Source organism: Aureobasidium pullulans (genome assembly GCF_000721785.1).
Source record: "Aureobasidium pullulans EXF-150 unplaced genomic scaffold scaffold_1, whole genome shotgun sequence".
NCBI lineage: Eukaryota > Fungi > Ascomycota > Dothideomycetes > Dothideales > Saccotheciaceae > Aureobasidium > Aureobasidium pullulans.
Window position 1 is genome coordinate 2,210,377 of NW_021941021.1, and position 17,600 is coordinate 2,227,976.

At 50.3% G+C, this 17,600-nt stretch overlaps 8 protein-coding genes across 8 annotated transcripts; 5 read left to right on the plus strand and 3 right to left on the minus strand.

The window, feature by feature from the left end:
• Positions 1-424: 424 nt before the first annotated feature.
• Positions 425-3,338, plus strand: M438DRAFT_351293 (cysteine proteinase; the record flags this gene model as incomplete). Its single annotated transcript, XM_029906703.1, has 4 exons — positions 425-937; positions 985-1,679; positions 1,734-1,851; positions 1,902-3,338. 4 exons carry the CDS (start codon positions 425-427, stop codon positions 3,336-3,338), a joined length of 2,763 nt encoding a protein of 920 aa, XP_029766134.1.
• Positions 3,339-5,030: 1,692 nt separating this feature from the next.
• M438DRAFT_341665 (uncharacterized protein) lies at positions 5,031-5,679 on the plus strand. Its single transcript, XM_029904556.1, has 2 exons — positions 5,031-5,173; positions 5,229-5,679. Exons 1-2 carry the CDS (start codon positions 5,045-5,047, stop codon positions 5,280-5,282), a joined length of 183 nt encoding a protein of 60 aa, XP_029766135.1. The 5' UTR covers positions 5,031-5,044; the 3' UTR covers positions 5,283-5,679.
• On the plus strand, positions 5,268-6,481 carry M438DRAFT_17305 (uncharacterized protein). The gene has a single exon (XM_029899144.1). The coding sequence runs from the start codon at positions 5,427-5,429 to the stop codon at positions 6,270-6,272; it is 846 nt and encodes a 281-aa protein (XP_029766136.1). The 5' UTR covers positions 5,268-5,426; the 3' UTR covers positions 6,273-6,481.
• On the minus strand, positions 6,331-8,861 carry M438DRAFT_341666 (FabD/lysophospholipase-like protein). Its single transcript, XM_029904557.1, has one exon. It carries the CDS (start codon positions 8,562-8,564, stop codon positions 6,690-6,692), a length of 1,875 nt encoding a protein of 624 aa, XP_029766137.1. The 5' UTR covers positions 8,565-8,861; the 3' UTR covers positions 6,331-6,689.
• A 256-nt stretch (positions 8,862-9,117) lies between these two features.
• Positions 9,118-10,702, plus strand: M438DRAFT_309840 (MOSC domain-containing protein). Its single transcript, XM_029902396.1, has 3 exons — positions 9,118-9,539; positions 9,589-10,576; positions 10,624-10,702. The coding sequence occupies exons 1-3, from the start codon at positions 9,525-9,527 to the stop codon at positions 10,665-10,667; spliced, it is 1,047 nt and encodes a 348-aa protein (XP_029766138.1). The 5' UTR covers positions 9,118-9,524; the 3' UTR covers positions 10,668-10,702.
• A 1,151-nt stretch (positions 10,703-11,853) lies between these two features.
• M438DRAFT_351297 (uncharacterized protein) lies at positions 11,854-13,203 on the minus strand (the record flags this gene model as incomplete). Its single annotated transcript, XM_029906704.1, has 3 exons — positions 11,854-11,891; positions 11,926-12,896; positions 12,959-13,203. The coding sequence occupies 3 exons, from the start codon at positions 13,201-13,203 to the stop codon at positions 11,854-11,856; spliced, it is 1,254 nt and encodes a 417-aa protein (XP_029766139.1).
• Positions 13,204-15,804: 2,601 nt separating this feature from the next.
• M438DRAFT_17354 (uncharacterized protein) lies at positions 15,805-16,627 on the plus strand. Its single transcript, XM_029899148.1, has one exon. The coding sequence runs from the start codon at positions 15,955-15,957 to the stop codon at positions 16,507-16,509; it is 555 nt and encodes a 184-aa protein (XP_029766140.1). The 5' UTR covers positions 15,805-15,954; the 3' UTR covers positions 16,510-16,627.
• Positions 16,628-17,197, minus strand: M438DRAFT_17345 (uncharacterized protein). The gene has a single exon (XM_029899147.1). It carries the CDS (start codon positions 17,059-17,061, stop codon positions 16,747-16,749), a length of 315 nt encoding a protein of 104 aa, XP_029766141.1. The 5' UTR covers positions 17,062-17,197; the 3' UTR covers positions 16,628-16,746.
• Between the last annotated feature and the right edge of the window lie 403 nt (positions 17,198-17,600).

A 17,600-nucleotide genomic window follows, 5' to 3' on the forward strand; every position in this document is an offset into this window, starting at 1 on the left:
GCTCTTGCATCTGACAGCAAGGTGCATCTCAGCCTCAATCTTTTATATCAGCAGCTTACGTTGGGCATGACCACGTCGACATCTTCCGCCGACTGCTCGGGTGATACGTGGCAGCTGTCCACTAATCATGCAGTGCAAGCCTTGTCGACATCCTATCAGCCAGCATTTCCATTCTCCGGACTGACAGCTGACCGGTCCGACCAACTTTTCCCATCATGTACCATGTAGGTTGGCTCGAATAAGATGCTCGACATGCCGGCTCGAGCGCCTTCCATCTCTTCTACTTGAATTTTACCCTCTCCTCGTAGCCATCCAATAGCAGTGACACCTGTATGACCATATTATCCCGGTGCTCTGCCCCGCAATTTACTCTCACATTACCTCTTATTCATGAACACCATTGCACGGAAAAACTCGAGGAAACATGGACCCGCATGCTTTTGCTCGAGCCTTTCTCAACAAACAGACCCACCGCCCTGCATCCAGTGGCACCACCACTCCTGATCACATCACTCCCTTTCCTATCCGTCTCATTCACGAAAGGGCCCCACGAAGGCCCCGTTCCATCTCATCAATCATCAGCAAGCCCTTGAACGATGACTTTTATCGCTTCTGGGACCGCTTCCTCGCGACCTCTCCGAATCGTGCGCTAAACACATCTGCTCTGGCTCGCCGCCTCGAACAGACGCTCAAAGCCGCCAGCGGTGAAGAAAATGGCCTGCATACCCAGGAGAGCCCTGCTGCGTCTTATGAGCAGGCGAAGAGGGAATGTCAGACCAAGGTTCAGGCCATCGTGGCTGAATGCAAGCGTCTCAATCAAAGATACCGAGACAGACAATTCGAAGTCGAGCTCTACCAGCATGACTGTATCGTTCCCTTGGTGGACGATGAAGGAAACACAACTGCTATACAGCCGTCCGGTGTCAAGCGAGTGAAGGTAAGTACCTTGTGTATGCTTTTTGCGTATATGCAGTATGCTTACAGATCTTGAAGGACATTTTCGAGAAACCGACCTTCAACGCAGAAGGCGCGTGTGGCGACGATGTCATGCAAGGCTCACTTGGCAACTGCTGGTTCATTGCAGCTTTAGTCTCGGTCGCTGCAAAGCCAGGGCTTATGCAACGGCTCTGCGTGGCTCGAGACGAAGCTGTAGGTGTATATGGCTTCGTCTTCTTCCGCGACGGAATCTGGATACCAGAAATTGTAGACGACCGCCTCTTCATACACGTCTCTGACGGCGACGACCTATTCGTTGGCAAATACGTGGAGGAGAGACAGACAAGGAGTACCTTCAACAACAGCAACGACATAACGAAGCTGAGGGAGAGCTTGCAGAAGGGGGGTGAGGCACTCTACTTTGCGCGATGCAGAGATAGTCAGGACACATGGTTGCCGTTGATCGAAAAAGCGTACGCAAAGGCTCATGGTGATTATGGCTCATTACATGGCGGCTGGGTTGGTGAGGGCACTGAAGACTTGACCGGAGGCGTGTCCATCAACCTTGCGCCATCAGATATTATGGACAAGGCACGGCTGTGGGAGCAGCTGATGCAGGTCAATGAAACTTACCTTTTCGCTGGCGGAGCATTTCACTACAAGGAGGCTGGCAACTTTGGAAAGCACGCTTATGCCGTGCTTCAGGCGGTTGAACATAAGGGGCTTCGGCTGCTGAAAGTCAGGTACGCTCTTTCCTTGTTGATGGATCCGGACGATTTGTCGCTTACCTACGCTAGAAACCCTTGGGGCAACAACAAAAACACAGACAACTTTGATGGTCCTTTCAACCACAAATTCGAGGAATGGAGCGCTGAGCTTGTTGAGCAACTCAAGTTCGATTTCAAGGATCCTGGCGTATGGTACCCTCCGTCTGTTGTACTTGTCTTTTAAGCTAACAAAAGCAGGTCTTCTGGGTGACCCTAGACAATTTCCTCCGATACTTCGACTCCATCCAACGCACACGCCTATTTGACGAAACCTGGACGCTGACCCAACAATGGACCTCCGTAAATGTGGCAGCAGGTGCGGTCACCTACCTAGATACTAGCTTTCATATCACTGTGGCTCGCCCAGGACCGATCGTCATCGTTCTCGCCCAACCAGACGTCAGCTATTTCCAAGGTCTCCAAGGCCGCTACACGTATTGCCTCCACTTCCGCGTCTACGACGCGAAAGACCCCACAAGATACTTGGCTCGTAGTATGCACGTTTCTAGCGGGAACTACATCAACACACGTTCGGTCAGTGTAGACCTCGATCTCGAGGCCGGCAGCTACAACGTCCTGATCAAGATCTCGCCATCTCGAGTACCCTACCGGACCGCCGAGTCGGTCATCGAAACAGAAGCACCATATCGTAAGCAGAAATTGCTTCAAATCGGCCGCAACTTCGAACTTGCCCATGCGAAAGGCAAACTCAGAGAAAAGGAACAAGAGGTTAGAAAGCAGAAGAAAGAACAACAGAAGAGGGAGTCAAGGGCACGGCAGTCCAAGATGAGGATGCTCAGGCAACAAGTCAAAGCCAGAGAGAAGAAACGTAAAGACAGAATTGCACAAGAGAAGAGAGAGCGAGAAAAGATGGACCTCCTTAAGCGGGCGGGCGTCGTTTTTGCTCCCTTCCCAAATGATGATCCGCCTGTCAATCTGACCAGCAAGCCTGCAGGAGGACCTGTCAGTCCGCCACCGTTACCACCACCTATGAAGTTTACGGGCTACGTTGGAAGCGATATGGATCCTAATGCCGAGCTCGAAGACGATGACTTTGCGTGGGACAGTGAGATGGATGGAGATGTCTATTCGTCCTCTAGTGAGGATGAAAAGGACTGGTTTGCGGATGATCCATGGAATGCATTGCTTGTGCTTGGCTTGAGGGTGTACTCTCAAGCAAGTGGTGTCTCAATCAAGGTCCGTGATGGCGACGAAGCGTATGATGATTTCATCGTCGTGACCCCACCGTCGACCAGCACATCAGACACTGAAATGCCAACCAAGGCCACAGAAACAAAGGAGGAAAAGAATGGCAAGACAGACGATCAAATGGAGAACCCCAAGGCTCAGACTCGGCCCGAGGATGCCAAAATTGATGGTGATGCCGAAAAGCAGCCTTCAGTCTCGAGCGAAGCAACACTAGTAATGGAAGCGACATCGGACACAGAAGAGAAGACCCTCAGAAGCGATTTTGACGACAAGCCGGCCCACCACGACGCCAGTGTGACAATCGAGAAACCGGCTTCAGAGGGAATTGCGAGTCAGACACCAGACGAAGAAGCTGCATCGGCATCGAAGGACGAGCAACAAGAAGCAGGGGCAGGGAAATCAATCTCGGAGGAAAAGGCAGATTGAGGTGATCAACCTGAAGATGACTTTGACCTCAATGATGGCATTAGTCATGATACCTATGTAGCGTATGCGGACTACAACATCTTCCCTCTAATACATAATAGCAATACTGCTCTTCTCTCTTCTAGCCAGACCCTCCCACCGCTTCACCAAGACCAACCGGTAGAACAACTCTCCCAGGCTTCAAGCAACCTTCGACCATCACATTCCTTCCATCAGCACCACAATATTGCTCTCGCATGCATTCCCTCTCGCTCTCGCCCTTGATTGCAGTCCTCATGTCTATGAAAGCTTCAATTTGCTCTGGACTCAACTGGCGGTAGTCGAAAACTGCAGTGGGGTGGTCGAATTTGCATTAAATCCAAGAGCGCGCAGAGAAAGTCGATTCCTTGCTATGACCGCGAACGTTGGCTATTCTGTGCCGTAGTCCCGAGTAAAGACCAGATAGGTAGGTGCGTAGGGTTGCGACTGCTGCTGCAAGGTGCATTCAGCCATGCCGGTAAGTCCCCGGTAAGTGATTTGGTTTCCTGTTCGCGCAATCCTCTTTCTCTTCGTCCACGATTGTCACACTGCCCACATTACCTGCCATCAGAAGTAAGTGCATCTTTTGTTTTGTGCCTGTCAGAAGATCTTCTCGAAACGCTTTACTGCATCTTGTCATTACACAACTTCCATTGCCACACTTACAATGGGATCCTACGACGAATTCCTATAGCCAGCCGAAAGACATCTCGCGAGCCTACGCCATCGATGTTGCGAACATCTTGCTAACATTTACTCTAGTGGTCGGCGGTATTACCGTAAATGGCGGAAGCGTCACAATCAACGTAAGTTTAGACACATTCGTACAGTAATCTTATCCCGGTCTGAGGCCTACGATATTTTTAGTCCCTAGCACACATGCTACGTTATTTTCCTTTCCATCTTTTCAACTAATCGTGTCTCCCCATTCCGTTGACATTAACATCGTTCACAAAACTTTATCTTGGTTTCGAAAGAGCTTCGAATGTGCTTTTTGATCAAATCATTTGCCCAATTCACGTCATTTCATTCCAGTGGTCATGTGCTAAAGATATATGTGTAGGAAAATCACTACGGCAAGGGCCGTGTCAACAAGAAGAAGAAGAAGTCACCTGGCCAGACTGGCCGTATCGACGACAAGGGCGCTGTCCAAAAGACCCTGGACACGTCTGAAAATGTAGAGGGCAAGACCAAGAAGAAGCGCAAGCGCAAGCGCAAGGCCAAGGGCAAGGGTAAGGGGAAGGGCACTCCTCCGCCCGACCCCAAGCCTGCGCCCGAGTCCCTCGAGGGCGACAAGGTCAAGAAGTCTTCTGGCCTCGTATGTTATATCTCTTTTACCTCTGTCTGCCTTTCTTTGTGTTTGACAGACACTCTTTCCACAGTCTATGATGTTCTATCTGCTGTGGAGATTTCGTCTGCTCGACTTTGAAGGACAAACATGTGTATCGGGATCTCTGTATATTTTGCTGACGTAATTAGAAATGCAACAAGTGCAAAGCGCCTGGGCATCTCGCCCGTGAGTGCAAGGTATTACCTACGATAACAGAAACATAACGAAACATGCTAACGGCCTTCAGCAGTGCATGCTCTGCAAGGCTTGGGGGCACATCGCCCAGAAATGTCCTGTGTGTAACACTTCTATAGTTTCAAGTGATATTTTTGCTGACAGTAAGTTTCAGACGGCTGAAATGGTCATTGATGAGGATGAAGAGAAGAAGCGCGAGAACGATGAAGGTTCTGCTGGTGGCAGTGGGGACGAGTCTGGGAGTGGTGAAGGAGAGGAAGAGGATGAAGAGGATGAGATTGTAGGGTCTCCTGTAGGTCGACCTCGAACAATTTTGAGGAGTCCTTTTGCTGACAGAACCATTGTAGCAGTCGACGTTGGATTCAGCGTTGGCACTGGTGTCCAGATCAAAGCAAGAATAGCTTGGTCTGTGCGCTCCCCGCTTGCTCGTTGCTCACTCTATCCGAATCATCGATACACCCGTTCACATCCGGTCGCTTCTCTTATCTTCTTGACGAAAAACACCGAAGTCACGTACCTACCTAATTCAACTCCTGAAACTCACGATGGCAATAACAACAACCCTACCACAAACAACCACCATCATGGAAAAAGATATCCTGGACAGAAACATCATGTCAAGAGCAGAACTCGATCGCGTCAAGGCCAGAATACTTGCAAGCAAGACCCTCACTGAATCCAATGATCCCGCACGCAACCTTCAGAAAATGGCCTTGGAATGCATCGAGGATGTTCGCGAACGCATGGCTCACATCAAAGAACGACGCGAGCAAAGACTTCTGGACGAAGAACAAAAAATCTCCTCCTTCCGCTCAGCACTGGCTGAAAGAAACGCATACAAGGAAGTTGAGAAATCCACAAAGACTGGCCAAAAAGCTCACAGGAAAAGAATCGAAGTTTGGAGGGATGAGGTCAAGAAGCAAACAGTTGTGGACAAGAAAAGCGCATCTGGTACTACTACTACTGCCACAACCACTACCTCACAAACATCCAAGAAAAGAGCCTTGGACAACAACAATACATCCTCACCTTTCGATCAAGTCTCGGCAACCAGACCCCTCAACAAACGCTTCAAACTCGCCCTGGAAGACTCATCCTCAGCCGCACAACCCACTAGCAGTAAAAAATCCGTGCCTTGGCTGAGCACCCGCGCATCCATGGACGACGAAGACGTATTCGCAGATGACCATGTTCGCCACCCCGAGTACGAAAACATACCACGCATCAAAAACGACGACGATGCAGATGAAGAACTCGACGATGAGGATTTGGAGTCTGAGGATTCTTACTTGACGCAGCAGGAGCAGTTGTTGGTTGTGGAAATGGCAATGGTTGCAGCGATGCAGTCGATTCTTCCTCAACTGGTGGAGAAGACCAGACCATCACGCTGACACAACGATGGAGAATATTCCTCATATTGCTGGAATGGCTAACGACACAGGAGGATCACGACGTTTATGAGGTAACTGGAATTATGGCTCAACTGAGTCGCTTTGAGGGACGACGAAATGCTTAGCTGAAGCAGAGAAACAGAGTGGTATCATTCATCAATAACAAAAAAAACTTTGAGACGAAAACAATATTCGTGAGAAGAAGTAAAGATCAGGGCCGAATTCGCGACTCAATATGCTCCATATGTCATTGAACCCTATTGTCCCTTTGCCAGCGAAGCCCTGCTCTTTTGACGTAAAAATGCCGTTGAATCAAAACGCCAAAAGTCAGTGGATATCCTTCAATATGCGCCATGATTGTTGTCCGAGATCCAAGAAGTAGCAGTTGCTGCCAAATGCCATGTCCGCTGATATCGCTTATCGCGGGCCAGTATATTCAGGCTTGCGCGCAATGTTGACAATAGGCGGAGGGCCGTCGGTATCCGGGTACGGCGGCAGAGCTTGTCGCAAAGGTGCAATGTTGAACGATCCTCCACCATAAGATGCATGCCTCATTGGGCTTCCAACAGTTGGGCTGGAAAGAGTAGGACTCATAGGGGCAGATGTATCGGGGTACGGTAGGGGTGTTTTCGGAGGCAAGGGAGGGGCGTAGTTGGCGGTGCCGCTGTCCTGAGATTCTGGACGGTATTGGCTTAATGAGCCACTGGAGCGGTGGAGAGAATCCATCGAAGGTCGGTATGCGCCTGGAGGAGGTGAAGGTCGTGTGGCGCTGGTCGGTGTGGCTAGAGGCTGAGGCCATTGGTCGTCAGATACGACTGTGTATTTCATGTCAGAGATTGAAGATTGGCGCATAGGAGGTTGTGACGTTGGAGGGCGCTGTTGGTATGATTGCGGCGGAAAGACGTCGTCTGCTGGGAGTTCAACAGCAAGAGGGTTGCTGGGCGGTGGGATCGGAGGAAGAGGAGCGTTCTGTCGAGAAAAGGTTGTATTGATGACTTCTTGTCCATCCCATGATGGGTGTCGGTCGTGACGGTTCTTGCTGAAATGAATTTTCGCAAGTTTGGCAGCAGCGTCGAAATTCTGTTGCTGTACATCGGGGCGGGCAAGATGCATACGTGTACTGGTGCTGATATCGCCGAGGCGATTCCATTCATTCATGCCGTACTCGCCGACACCAACCTCGACATTGAGACGATAGTAGTTCTGGCGGTTGACTTGACGCTTCGACAGATATTCCTCAATCATGTACTGATGTGTCTCCTCGCATGCCTCAATCTTTGCGATGAGTCTGCGACGGGCTTCGGCAAAGTCACCCATGCCACCTCCGACAAAGTCCTCCCACCACTCGTGTTGGCGATTGTTGGTGCCTGGGGGACGTTTGCCAGTGCCTATACTGAAGAAGACGCCGACCTCTCTTCCTGGCCATTCATTGCAAACGGCCTCGTCCAGAATTTGAGGGCTTGGGTTGTATTTACCTGCACCTTCGTCCAGAAAAGTACTCTGACCAATTTGAATCGGCTTGAAGGCCAGGGCAGTAGCTGAAGTGGCGCGTCCAGCCTGCCAGATGTAGCAGTTATATTCGGGTGAAGGTTCCTTGCGCGAGTCGTATGATCGTAATAAAGCAGGCTTGCCGCCCTTAGGAGTGCCGCGATATACAGCAGTCACTGCAGTCTTTGTCCTGTTCTCGCGGCTATCGTAGAGTAGCGCATTTGGGTTGCCCCATCTTGAGATTCCGACAGAAGAGCGAGGGTCCACAGGGGTCATGCCAATGGTGCTGTGTCTGCTGGCAACGCTGACGGAGCGAGCAGGTCGGGCAACTTGAAGGCTTTGGCGTGAGGTTGAAGAGACGGCATCTTTGGAATCGTTGCCTTCGTCGTCATAGATTGTGTGCTCTCTTACGCATTCCCGGATGGCTTCCTCGAGTTTACTGGCCTTGAACAGAGTAGAGCGGTATGGTATTCCAGCTATCGTCTTGTCCGTCTCAAAGACACGACGGGTCATGCGTACATAGACGTCTTTACAAGTCTCGATGTCCAGTCGTAAGCGTCCCAGCATGATTGCGATCAAGCCGCCGGTACCCGTTCCAGCAATCAGGTCGAAGTGTTCGCATGGTTTCGGGATCTCGTGTCGCTTTGGGGCGCGTCCTTCGATCTCGACGAATGTCCGGTGCATCAACTCTTGCAGGATAATCAACATGCTGTAGCCGCGGACACCTCCGCCGTCCAGACACAGGATGCGCAAAGGCGGGCCCTTGGTCGTGTCTTTTCTCCGCACTCCGTTCGCGACGTCCATGTTTCGTAGTCGGTGCGCTCGGGTGCGCGTTTCGTAGGTTTCAGATGGTCCAGTCGGTCAAGTTGAATTCGTGGGAGTCGTAGGTTGCGCTTGGCGTATTCGTGTAGGAAGGATGGTTGTGCTTGGCTAGAAACGGACGCCTTGAAAGTTGAAGGAGTTGTGAATCTCACTCGTGTCTGTAAGCTTGACTAATGCGTCATTGCTCGTGTTGGGCGGCACTCGAGATCCGACTGTTTCTTGGTGAAGACTCCTGTCTTGAATGAGCAGAAAGTCGAATCATAACAGGCGGCAACTCTTATTGCGAAACAAGTGAACCGGCACGCGAACCACTTTGGAATCACCCTCATTGGGTACGCATCGCGGGGCATGATGCGGTGACGTTGTGGAGGCTGTGCTTTGCCATGTTTTTGCTCGTGCCTGTCGCTCTATTTTGGTGACAAGCTTCATTTCAACCTTCTTCTAACCCGGCGCTCGCTTGTCCGATCATCACAATAATCAAGACCTTCCAGCCTCTTGATTTCCCGCCTTCTTGCAAGTCTGGTTCGCTTGCATCAATCATGACAACTTGTTTGCTGAGCCTGCTTCGGCAATAGACTGGCCTTAGAGGCTTCGTGCATGCTCGATGGACAGACTGCCGATTCTTGGGCTTCTCCTATATTTTCTGAGTATGATATGCTAAGCTGGTGTACCTTATACATGTTATACAGCATCTGGAGACCACAGTTTTCCGCATGCAATCTTCTATATGGGCTATCTGTATACTAGATTTGGAAAAGGCTTCCAAGACTACCCCTCTATCGTGCTCCCACACCAATTTGCGGGGCAATCGACTGATAGAAAGTCCGATCGACCTCGCGCCTTTTACTCGACATCTTCCTCCCTTCTTCTTCTGTAGACAAGATTCGTAGGTTTGATTCTAATCACCACTTCATCTCTGTCTATCCACCAAAGCACTCAACCATGCACATCAGCAGGGTCAGTATTGTCGTTCGCCGCTCAACCGAAGCGTCTCTTACAGGCTCAGATACTCGTTTACCCTATCAAGTCGGTTCGACCGTATGAACCTTCCTCCGCCGAAGTCACTAAACATGGATTCACCTACGACCGCTGCTACATGATTCTTCAGGTCCAGCCAGATGGCTCGTTGAAGAACATGCATGTCGCCTACTTCCCCGAGCTGACGCTACTGTTCGCCGAGATCAACTTTCCCAAAGATGTTAATGTAGAAGAGGCCTTTATCGACCTGACTTGGCGGCCACCACATGGCGAATCAAAAGATATGAAGGTTCCGCTTGTTCCCGACACAACATCACTGAAAAAGATTGGAGTGAACATGCATTCCAGTCCTACGGAAGCATACCAGATGGAAGATCAGTACAATAAATGGCTGTCTGCATGTCTAGGTTACGATGTGGTACTAGCATACCTGGGCGACAACAGCCGCTCTGTCCTTATGAGCACACATCAAAGGAGCAATCAATCTCAAGCCCAACAAGGTGGATGGCTATCTTCGATTACGAGCAAGCTTCCGACTTCGATCGGTAACATCATCTCGGGCGAAGCCGACGACAAGATCACATTTGCCGACTGCGCTCCCTTCCTTGTTGTGAATGAGACATCCCTCCACGACGTCAGCAGCCGTCTTCCTGACGGTGAGGAGATGGACATCACAAAGTTCAGACCCAACATTATTGTCAGTGGTGCCGAGTCTTGTTGGGAAGAAGACTACTGGTCAGAGTTGCAGACTTCCAGCGACGTCAAGCTGCACCTGGTACAAAATTGTGTCAGATGTGTGAGCTTGAACATCGACTACTCCACAGGCAAGCCTGGCCAAGGCGAATCTGGAAAAGTGCTCAAGAAGCTGCAGAGTGATAGGAGGGTGGACAAAGGGTCCAAGTATTCGCCTGTTTTCGGCCGGTACGCATTTTTGGGCAAGGGTGGTGAAGGCAAAGTCATGGCAGTTGGAGATGAGGTGACTATCACACGACGGAATGCTGAGAGGACAACTTTTGGTGAGTCGAATATTAGTTGCAAAGCAATTGATGCTAATCTTATGCAGATTGGCCTGGTATCTCTAGTTATAGTCTTTCTAAAAGTTCATAGTAGTATGTAATTCGACACGATTTCTCCATCGCCGGATTGTTTATGTTGAAGAGTCCAACTCTTTCAAGTTCGAGTCGCTGCTTAGGCATTGGTCAGGGTGACAAGCTCAACCAGCCTTTCTCAAGCCGTTCCGACACGATTGTGGCATAAACAACTATGGTTCTACCCTAGACCATCCGTGGATGAGATGCGAAAAGAAGATTGCATCTGGTATCGCAAAAAGAAACGATGAAGCTAGCCCGATTTGAACGGACGACCTTGTGGAATTTCCTAATTGAGACTGGAATCACACGCGCTACCGCTGCGCCATAGCTCCGATTGTTGAAGATGGGGTGAAAAGATTAAAATATAACTCCTGCAAAATAGTCGTGCTTTGAGAAACTGCAGACGCCGGTATCAGAACAACAAAATGATACGTACCAGAGTCTCGACTGCGCTTGTGATCTCTTGAAGCGAGACAAGTCGTAACAAGGGTTTGTTGTTGTGGATTTCGAACCCCTAGATCTTCCGCCCCCCCCCCCCTTCAACATCCGACTCAAAGTCAGCGTGTCAATGGGAGGATTTATGGACAAACCCGGAAGTCTGTCCTACCCGCCGCCGGAGGTTGACCTCCGACGACTTGCCACCCGAGGATAGTCTTGCGACCATCCCTTGTGACCAGGGCCGCCTCTGGAGCAGTCTTTCGACTACCCCTTCTACGACTTGCCACCCGAGGACAGTTTTTCAACCATCCCTTGTGACCAGGGCCGTCCACAAAGCAGTCTTTCAACCACTTCTACGACTTGCCACTCGGGGACAGTCTTTCGACCATCCGTTGTGACCAAAACGCCGTCCACAAGACAGTCTTTCGACCACCTCTCCGACTTGCCACTCGGGGACAGTCTTTCGACCATCCTTTGTGACCATGGCGCCGATTCTCGAGGCAGTCTTGCGACCACCTCTACGACTCGCCGCTAGAGGAGTTCCCCGGCGGCTCCGAAAAGCACTCAATTAAATCGACCTCGACGCATCAATGGTAGTTGTCCTTCGGGCAACTCCAGAGCACCAGGGATCCGCTCGAAACGCAATTCGTGTCCCAAATAAAGCCTTTCGCGCCCACTGAACGTGTCTGGAATTGGATCGTCGTCTTTCCAAGGAAAAACAAGTCTCCAGCGATCAGTCGGTAGCCACGGTGCGTTAAGCTCTTTCAGGATGTCGCCCATGTGACGGCGACCGGCTGATGGTCTAAATTGCCATCGGGGTAAGCGCAGCGGCGTACCTTGGTCTCGGAGTACAATCCTTCCCTGAGGGTCGGCAAAGTAATCTTCCCAAGTCGCGGCCAAAACTGTCTCTGCATACGGGCCCATGAATGGGTTCCGATCCGAGCCCCAGTGCCTCTCATCCATCTTAGAGACGTCGACTAGCTTTCCAAGAAGCCAATCATGGAAGGCGTTGGCAGTTGCAACTGCTGTCGTGCCCCGAGAGTGGATATAAGATGAGAGAGCACCAACCGTTAGTTTGATACCAATCTTTGAGCCGTCGTCGGTATCGATAGCCTTTTCCGCCCATTGACAAGGATGCGTCGAGCCTTCATGTGCCACCTCGAAGGACACGAATACCTCGGAGCTTTCGGCGTCCAGCATAAGAGCGTGAACAGCCTTAGCGTCAATCAGGACTTTGAGCTGGGAAACTCTGAAGCCATACTGAATCCATGGGCGGACTCTGTGCGGATGATTGATATGTCTCCAGATGGGGAAGTACCCACCTTCCAGAACTTTGCGGAACAATGTGTACCGACTTGCCTCGACTCTTGCTGCCATCCAGTCATAGTGGCCTTCCGTCATCAATGGCTCAATCACATTCAGACCCTCACCGAAACGAGCTTCCGGCAACAGCGGGTGACGGTGCTCTTGGTTGAACCGCGAGATATGGGAACCGAATATGTCTGCCATGATGGTTTCGGCCAGAATGACGACCTCTTTTGGTTGACGGTCCTTGAAACGCGTCACAGGGACTAGGTGTGGCACAACCCCTTCCTGTTCCATGTAGAAGTAATGCTGAGACGGTCGCGTGGCGCGGTAGTCAGGGTTGAGATGCTCGCGGTAAACTCGCTTCTCACACCCGCCTTGTCCATAAGTAGACCCAGCGTAACTCTTGGAGGCGACTACCACGCCATTGACTATCTCAAGCAGGACATCGAGGTATGCACATTGGTCGTGCGTATGACAGAGATTCTTGACGGAGTCGAGGCTAGATACCGTCCATGTCAGCAAAGCGTACATCAGGTAGATCACTTGGGCGAATGGTCCTACTCTGCCTTGCTGTTCTTCCATTCGGTCGCATAGTGATTGATCAGGTCTGCGACATAGGAAGGCGTGTTTTGCCAAATCAGGTCACCCCAATCGGCAGCTTGCTCAGCAGTGGCACCATTGTCGAGCCAAAACTCAACGGTGCCGGCAGGTGCACTCAGGTTGCTGGTAACGACGGCCTCGAGCTTCTGAATCGCCGCCGAAACGATGATGCTGCGGAGGCTGTAGTGAGTGATTCCAGTAGACATTGTGGCTTGGATTTGCAAATGACTGATCGAGAGGTGGTATCAAGATGACTTCAAATGATTGTCTGACTGGGTGCAAGATGAATGCGAAAGGCATTGAATCAAGAGAGAACAGAGATCTAGCTGGAGTCGCAGCAGCACCATGTTCAATATGGCAGGAACCACCAAAATGGCAAGAGCGACCACCCCACCAAGATTGCTGTACATCTCGAAGTCAGCAACGACCAATCCTCACACACCAAACGACACCTGAAGTCTTTACACACCTGCTTGTCAACTTCTGTTCCTGCTACACTTCTGTGACCAGAAACCGGATTAACACCATGTCCGCAATATGCAGGAATGTCATTGAGCGCAGCCATCAGCCGAGTTCAAGAGAGAAACCTGTGAGAGTCTCCAAGCTAACGCGCGCTGCATCCAGGTCCTACACTCGTCGAAGTCTCCAGTGCTGATGACAGACATGTCATGTCGTACACCACTTTCTCTGCCACCGCAAGCCACGAGCGATACTGCCCCACATCGCTCGAGTGCGACTGCTCGAAACACACCAGAACAAGGCCAGCGAGTATCCGCGACGTTGACATGGCTTAGGCCCCAGTCGAAAGAGCGGTTTGACCAGGCTTCAACCAGAAAGAGTGTTTTGATCAGGATTCGTCCAGAAAGAGTGTTGTGGCCGGACTTCGTCCGACATATCGTGTCATTCAAGCTCCAACAGACAAATGAAGGTCGGATCAGATGCAGATGTCAGACTGCTGGCGTGAGGGTCGTTATAAGAGCAGACACGAGCGGGTATCCACAAGGTAGCTTGTGAAGCCTGTTCGAGTCTCGCGATTGGAGTTTGAAAAGGCAAATAGTGCCACGCCCGTGTGTTTTCCATGCAATGCTGAGACATAGGGTGTAAAGCTTTTTGATGGTTGCCTTTGGTGCTACTGTGAGGGTAAGCGCAGTCGTCAAGACGCATTGCAGCCCATGGTCGACGTTTTAGAGCGGCATATATATGGATACGACGCGCCTCTCCGACTCCGACATGAACACGCGATGTGAAAGGCGAGCAAAGCGACCACATCAGACGCCGTCTCAGGTGCGCAGCGTACAAATAATCATGAGAACAAATATTCTCGGCATTCTGCCACAAACTTGGCATCTCCGCACTCTACCGTATCATTCTTCTTACTATTTAGCGGCTTTGTTTACGCCTGTACAATTGGAACTGCCACGAGAGGAAAATGAGACTTTGTTTTGCGCCAATAGCGTCTATGCCTACTATCTACTAAGGTAAGTTCAGTGTATGCTAAGTTGCTCGGAGTAGATAAGAGCCATAAAAGATGAATATCAAGAAATGCTCTACACTAGTTAATTAGGACTCAAAGCAAGGTGCGTTCATTCTTTCATTGTGTAAGCGTAGCATTGCTCTAGCTGGACGCGCTAAGGCTCAACCAAAACCCAATAGCGAGTAGAGCAATTGCTAAAACCCGTACCCAAAAAGCGCGGAGATATTCACAAGTTCGGCGATCATGATAAGGTACTACTTGCTCTAAAGGTGCAGACCTTCGAGATATGAGAAAGTTGTGCTTCTACACACAATGCGGACCCATTCGGTGCTCTCTCTTTCCCTAGATGAGTGTAGGGTTAATTGTTCGTTTTGATAGATACTGCAGTAGAGATGCTTCTGCTAAGACGATTCAGAAACGAAGGTTTAACGGATGTCAGTGTTAGTATAGTAAGCAAAGTACAAGAAATGGTTTGCCAGGGAAGCAATAAGGAACGGTAGCGGTGGTATGCGAACAATTGCCTAGCGGCAAGTACACTTCACTTGCCGGTAAGGTATAGAAGGTAACTTGCTTGTGAAGTTGGCTTTGTAGCATCGCTCGGAGCATTAAAGATGTGGACATTGGGACAAAGGTGAGTTCCGAGTATCGTCGATAGACAGGCAAGAGGTCCGGTGGAGCTTCTCGAGAGTGCATGTCTCCACGAACATCGTTAAGAAGAAGGAAATATCCTTGAACGGATGACCTTGTGGAATTACCTAATTGAGACTGGAATCACACGCGCTACCGCTGCGCCACAGGTCCATTGATGGAAAATCGCTGGATATGAACAAATATCATTTTACAGAGATCGAGGAGAAGATGGTCGACAGGAGTTCCGGGCAATTCCACAAGGTCACCGCTCAAATCGGGTCAGGTTCATCGTTTCTTTTTGCTCTTTTGCTGTACTTTTGGTGTCGGGCTACGCCCGACACTGCTTCAATACCGAGGTGGTTGGTGGTGAAGCTCGGTGGATGAACGTCAGGGCTTTTTACCAAGCGGCGAAGCTTATGCTCTCACGGTCGATGCCAAAAGGGAATCCAGCTGTCAAAAGGCATAAACATTGCAGGCTAGAAGGCCTTGTCCAGTGAGAAGACCTTAGGCGTCGAGCTCTCACTGGACACCTCCTGAGTTCTCGAAATGTTTGTGCATTCCTACAAGTTACAGCAGCTGATGAGAGATTCTACCAAGCGTTGGTCTGTGCACTCGGCATCATATTAAGGGTGTCAGCATTGCAAACCCTCCAAAGGAATACCTACTTGGCTCCCTACTTGGCTCCTTGCAGGCTGTATTTATACAAAATTTATCAGTATTCTAAGGAGTTCCGAATGTTCGTATACTCCATACTATTGTAGTTTTATTGTAAGAGTTGGAGAAAGTTCCGTATGCGTGCGCCTGGGCGCGCCAGCTTCGTCGATCGTTGCTAACAAACACATGACTGAGCTCTATGTACTATCTCATGTCTGCGGCAGACATTCTATTGCCTGTCCTGGCCTATCACGTGCAGCTTGATTTTCACTTGCTCAGTCACCAGTTTGCAGTCGAGAGATTGATTTTGGTCTTGGTTCAAGAGGGAGTTAGCAGGTTGGCGGTTGGGCTGGAGGGAATTACTGCAACTAAGCCTACTATGGACCGAACTGGTACGACAGCTGCCGCAAGCCTTAACCTCGCAAGTGCCCTTGGACCTGGGAAGAAGATATATGATAGAGGAAGGACGCCGGTCGTCAAGGGAGAAATCGAGGCTGAGATCAATCAAGACTCGACTGACAACCATGTTGATGCTCCTACTCCGCCCAGATCTCTTAGGGCACAACAGTCGCGACCTTCATCTCCCACACCCTCTCGTCCAAATACCGACATCTTCAAGCAATTCGCAATTTTCAGTGCAGCAAAGCAAACCTCTCATCGTGCCTCATCTTCTGCAACTCGCTCATCGGATTTTCCACCCCGCAGATCGCGAACAAGGTGTGCGAGAATTACGGGCCGATACGACAATTGGTAGCGAATGTGCATGCGTAGGCTTTGATGTTGACGCCGGTGAGGTTGTAGCGATGAAGAGCCCAGGGCGAGACAAGCGAGTTTCGATAGCGAATACGACGTTCGCGACCGACGGAGTAGCGCTGATGAAGCCTGTAGGCAGCATGTAACTTGTGATGTTCTTGTCGTCATTCTCGTCTTGGTTGGTGCTGGGTCAATAGTCGTTGAAAACGAGCAAAGTCGGGTCAGCGGGCGTGCCGTATTATGTGCTTGGCGAAGCACCGCAAATTCGCATTGAGCATGACATGGAAGACTTGTTCGCAGGTTTCGGATGAGGTGGCGGGCATGTTGGACCTGTTAGGTCGAAGTGTGGGTTCGGAGGAGAGGTCGAGGTTGACATGGATGGTAGTGGGAAGGCGGATGAAGGTGGTCGTGTGTGCTTGAGTAGGCAGTCGTACCTATTACGAAAACGATCGCAGATGCGAGCTGGATGGTGCGGTAAGTGTGATGCACGTGATTCGAGGCTATGGTGTGTTGTGTTTTTCGAGGAGCCAGATTGATGAAGGCTACCGTGCATACAAGCTTGAATGAGTGGGGACGAGGGCGTTGTAGATATTGATGTTGTACCTCCTCTCCGTGTCTCAAGTGGTTGCGATGCATAGCGGCTTACGATCTAGGGTCGTATCTAGCGAGAGCGCGTCGGGCAATTTAGCTCATCTCTGTAAAGGTATTAACTGAAGCAAAAAGCACTATGCATCTCTACAGCTTCAAGATCTCGGGAGACTATGATCGGCAGATGGTATAAAACTAACCTTTCGCGTCTAGGGAGGCTATAAAAGCGCTAATTGCTTCACCTACTCTACGGTTTGTTAGAATGCTAATGGTTTAGCGCTAAACAGCTCTTAGCTAGGACTTACGTATAGGTAGTGTGTTAACGATATTATGTAGTAGAGTATTGTCGGGTCAGGTTCATCGTTTCTTTTTGCTCTTTTGCTGTCTGAATAATGGTCGAGCCATTGGGCATGAGTACTATCATTTTGGCAAGATTTGGGCAAGTTTGAGCAAGTGGGTGCCGTGTTTTCGTCATTACGGGCAATCGCGTGGTCCAGCGGTCGC

Excerpts from the sequence above, each read along its gene's own strand:
- M438DRAFT_341665 (XM_029904556.1), top strand. The coding sequence starts at position 5,045 with ATGGTCATTGATGAGGATGAAGAGAAGAAGCGCGAGAACGATGAAGGT. Across the intron at positions 5,174-5,228 it reads ATGAGATTGTAGGGTCTCCT|CAGTCGACGTTGGATTCAGC; the intron begins GTAGGTCGACCT and ends GAACCATTGTAG.
- M438DRAFT_17305 (XM_029899144.1), top strand. The coding sequence starts at position 5,427 with ATGGCAATAACAACAACCCTACCACAAACAACCACCATCATGGAAAAA.
- M438DRAFT_341666 (XM_029904557.1), bottom strand. The coding sequence starts at position 8,564 with ATGGACGTCGCGAACGGAGTGCGGAGAAAAGACACGACCAAGGGCCCG.
- M438DRAFT_309840 (XM_029902396.1), top strand. Across the intron at positions 10,577-10,623 it reads TGCTGAGAGGACAACTTTTG|ATTGGCCTGGTATCTCTAGT; the intron begins GTGAGTCGAATA and ends AATCTTATGCAG.
- M438DRAFT_17354 (XM_029899148.1), top strand. The coding sequence starts at position 15,955 with ATGTACTATCTCATGTCTGCGGCAGACATTCTATTGCCTGTCCTGGCC.
- M438DRAFT_17345 (XM_029899147.1), bottom strand. The coding sequence starts at position 17,061 with ATGCACGGTAGCCTTCATCAATCTGGCTCCTCGAAAAACACAACACAC.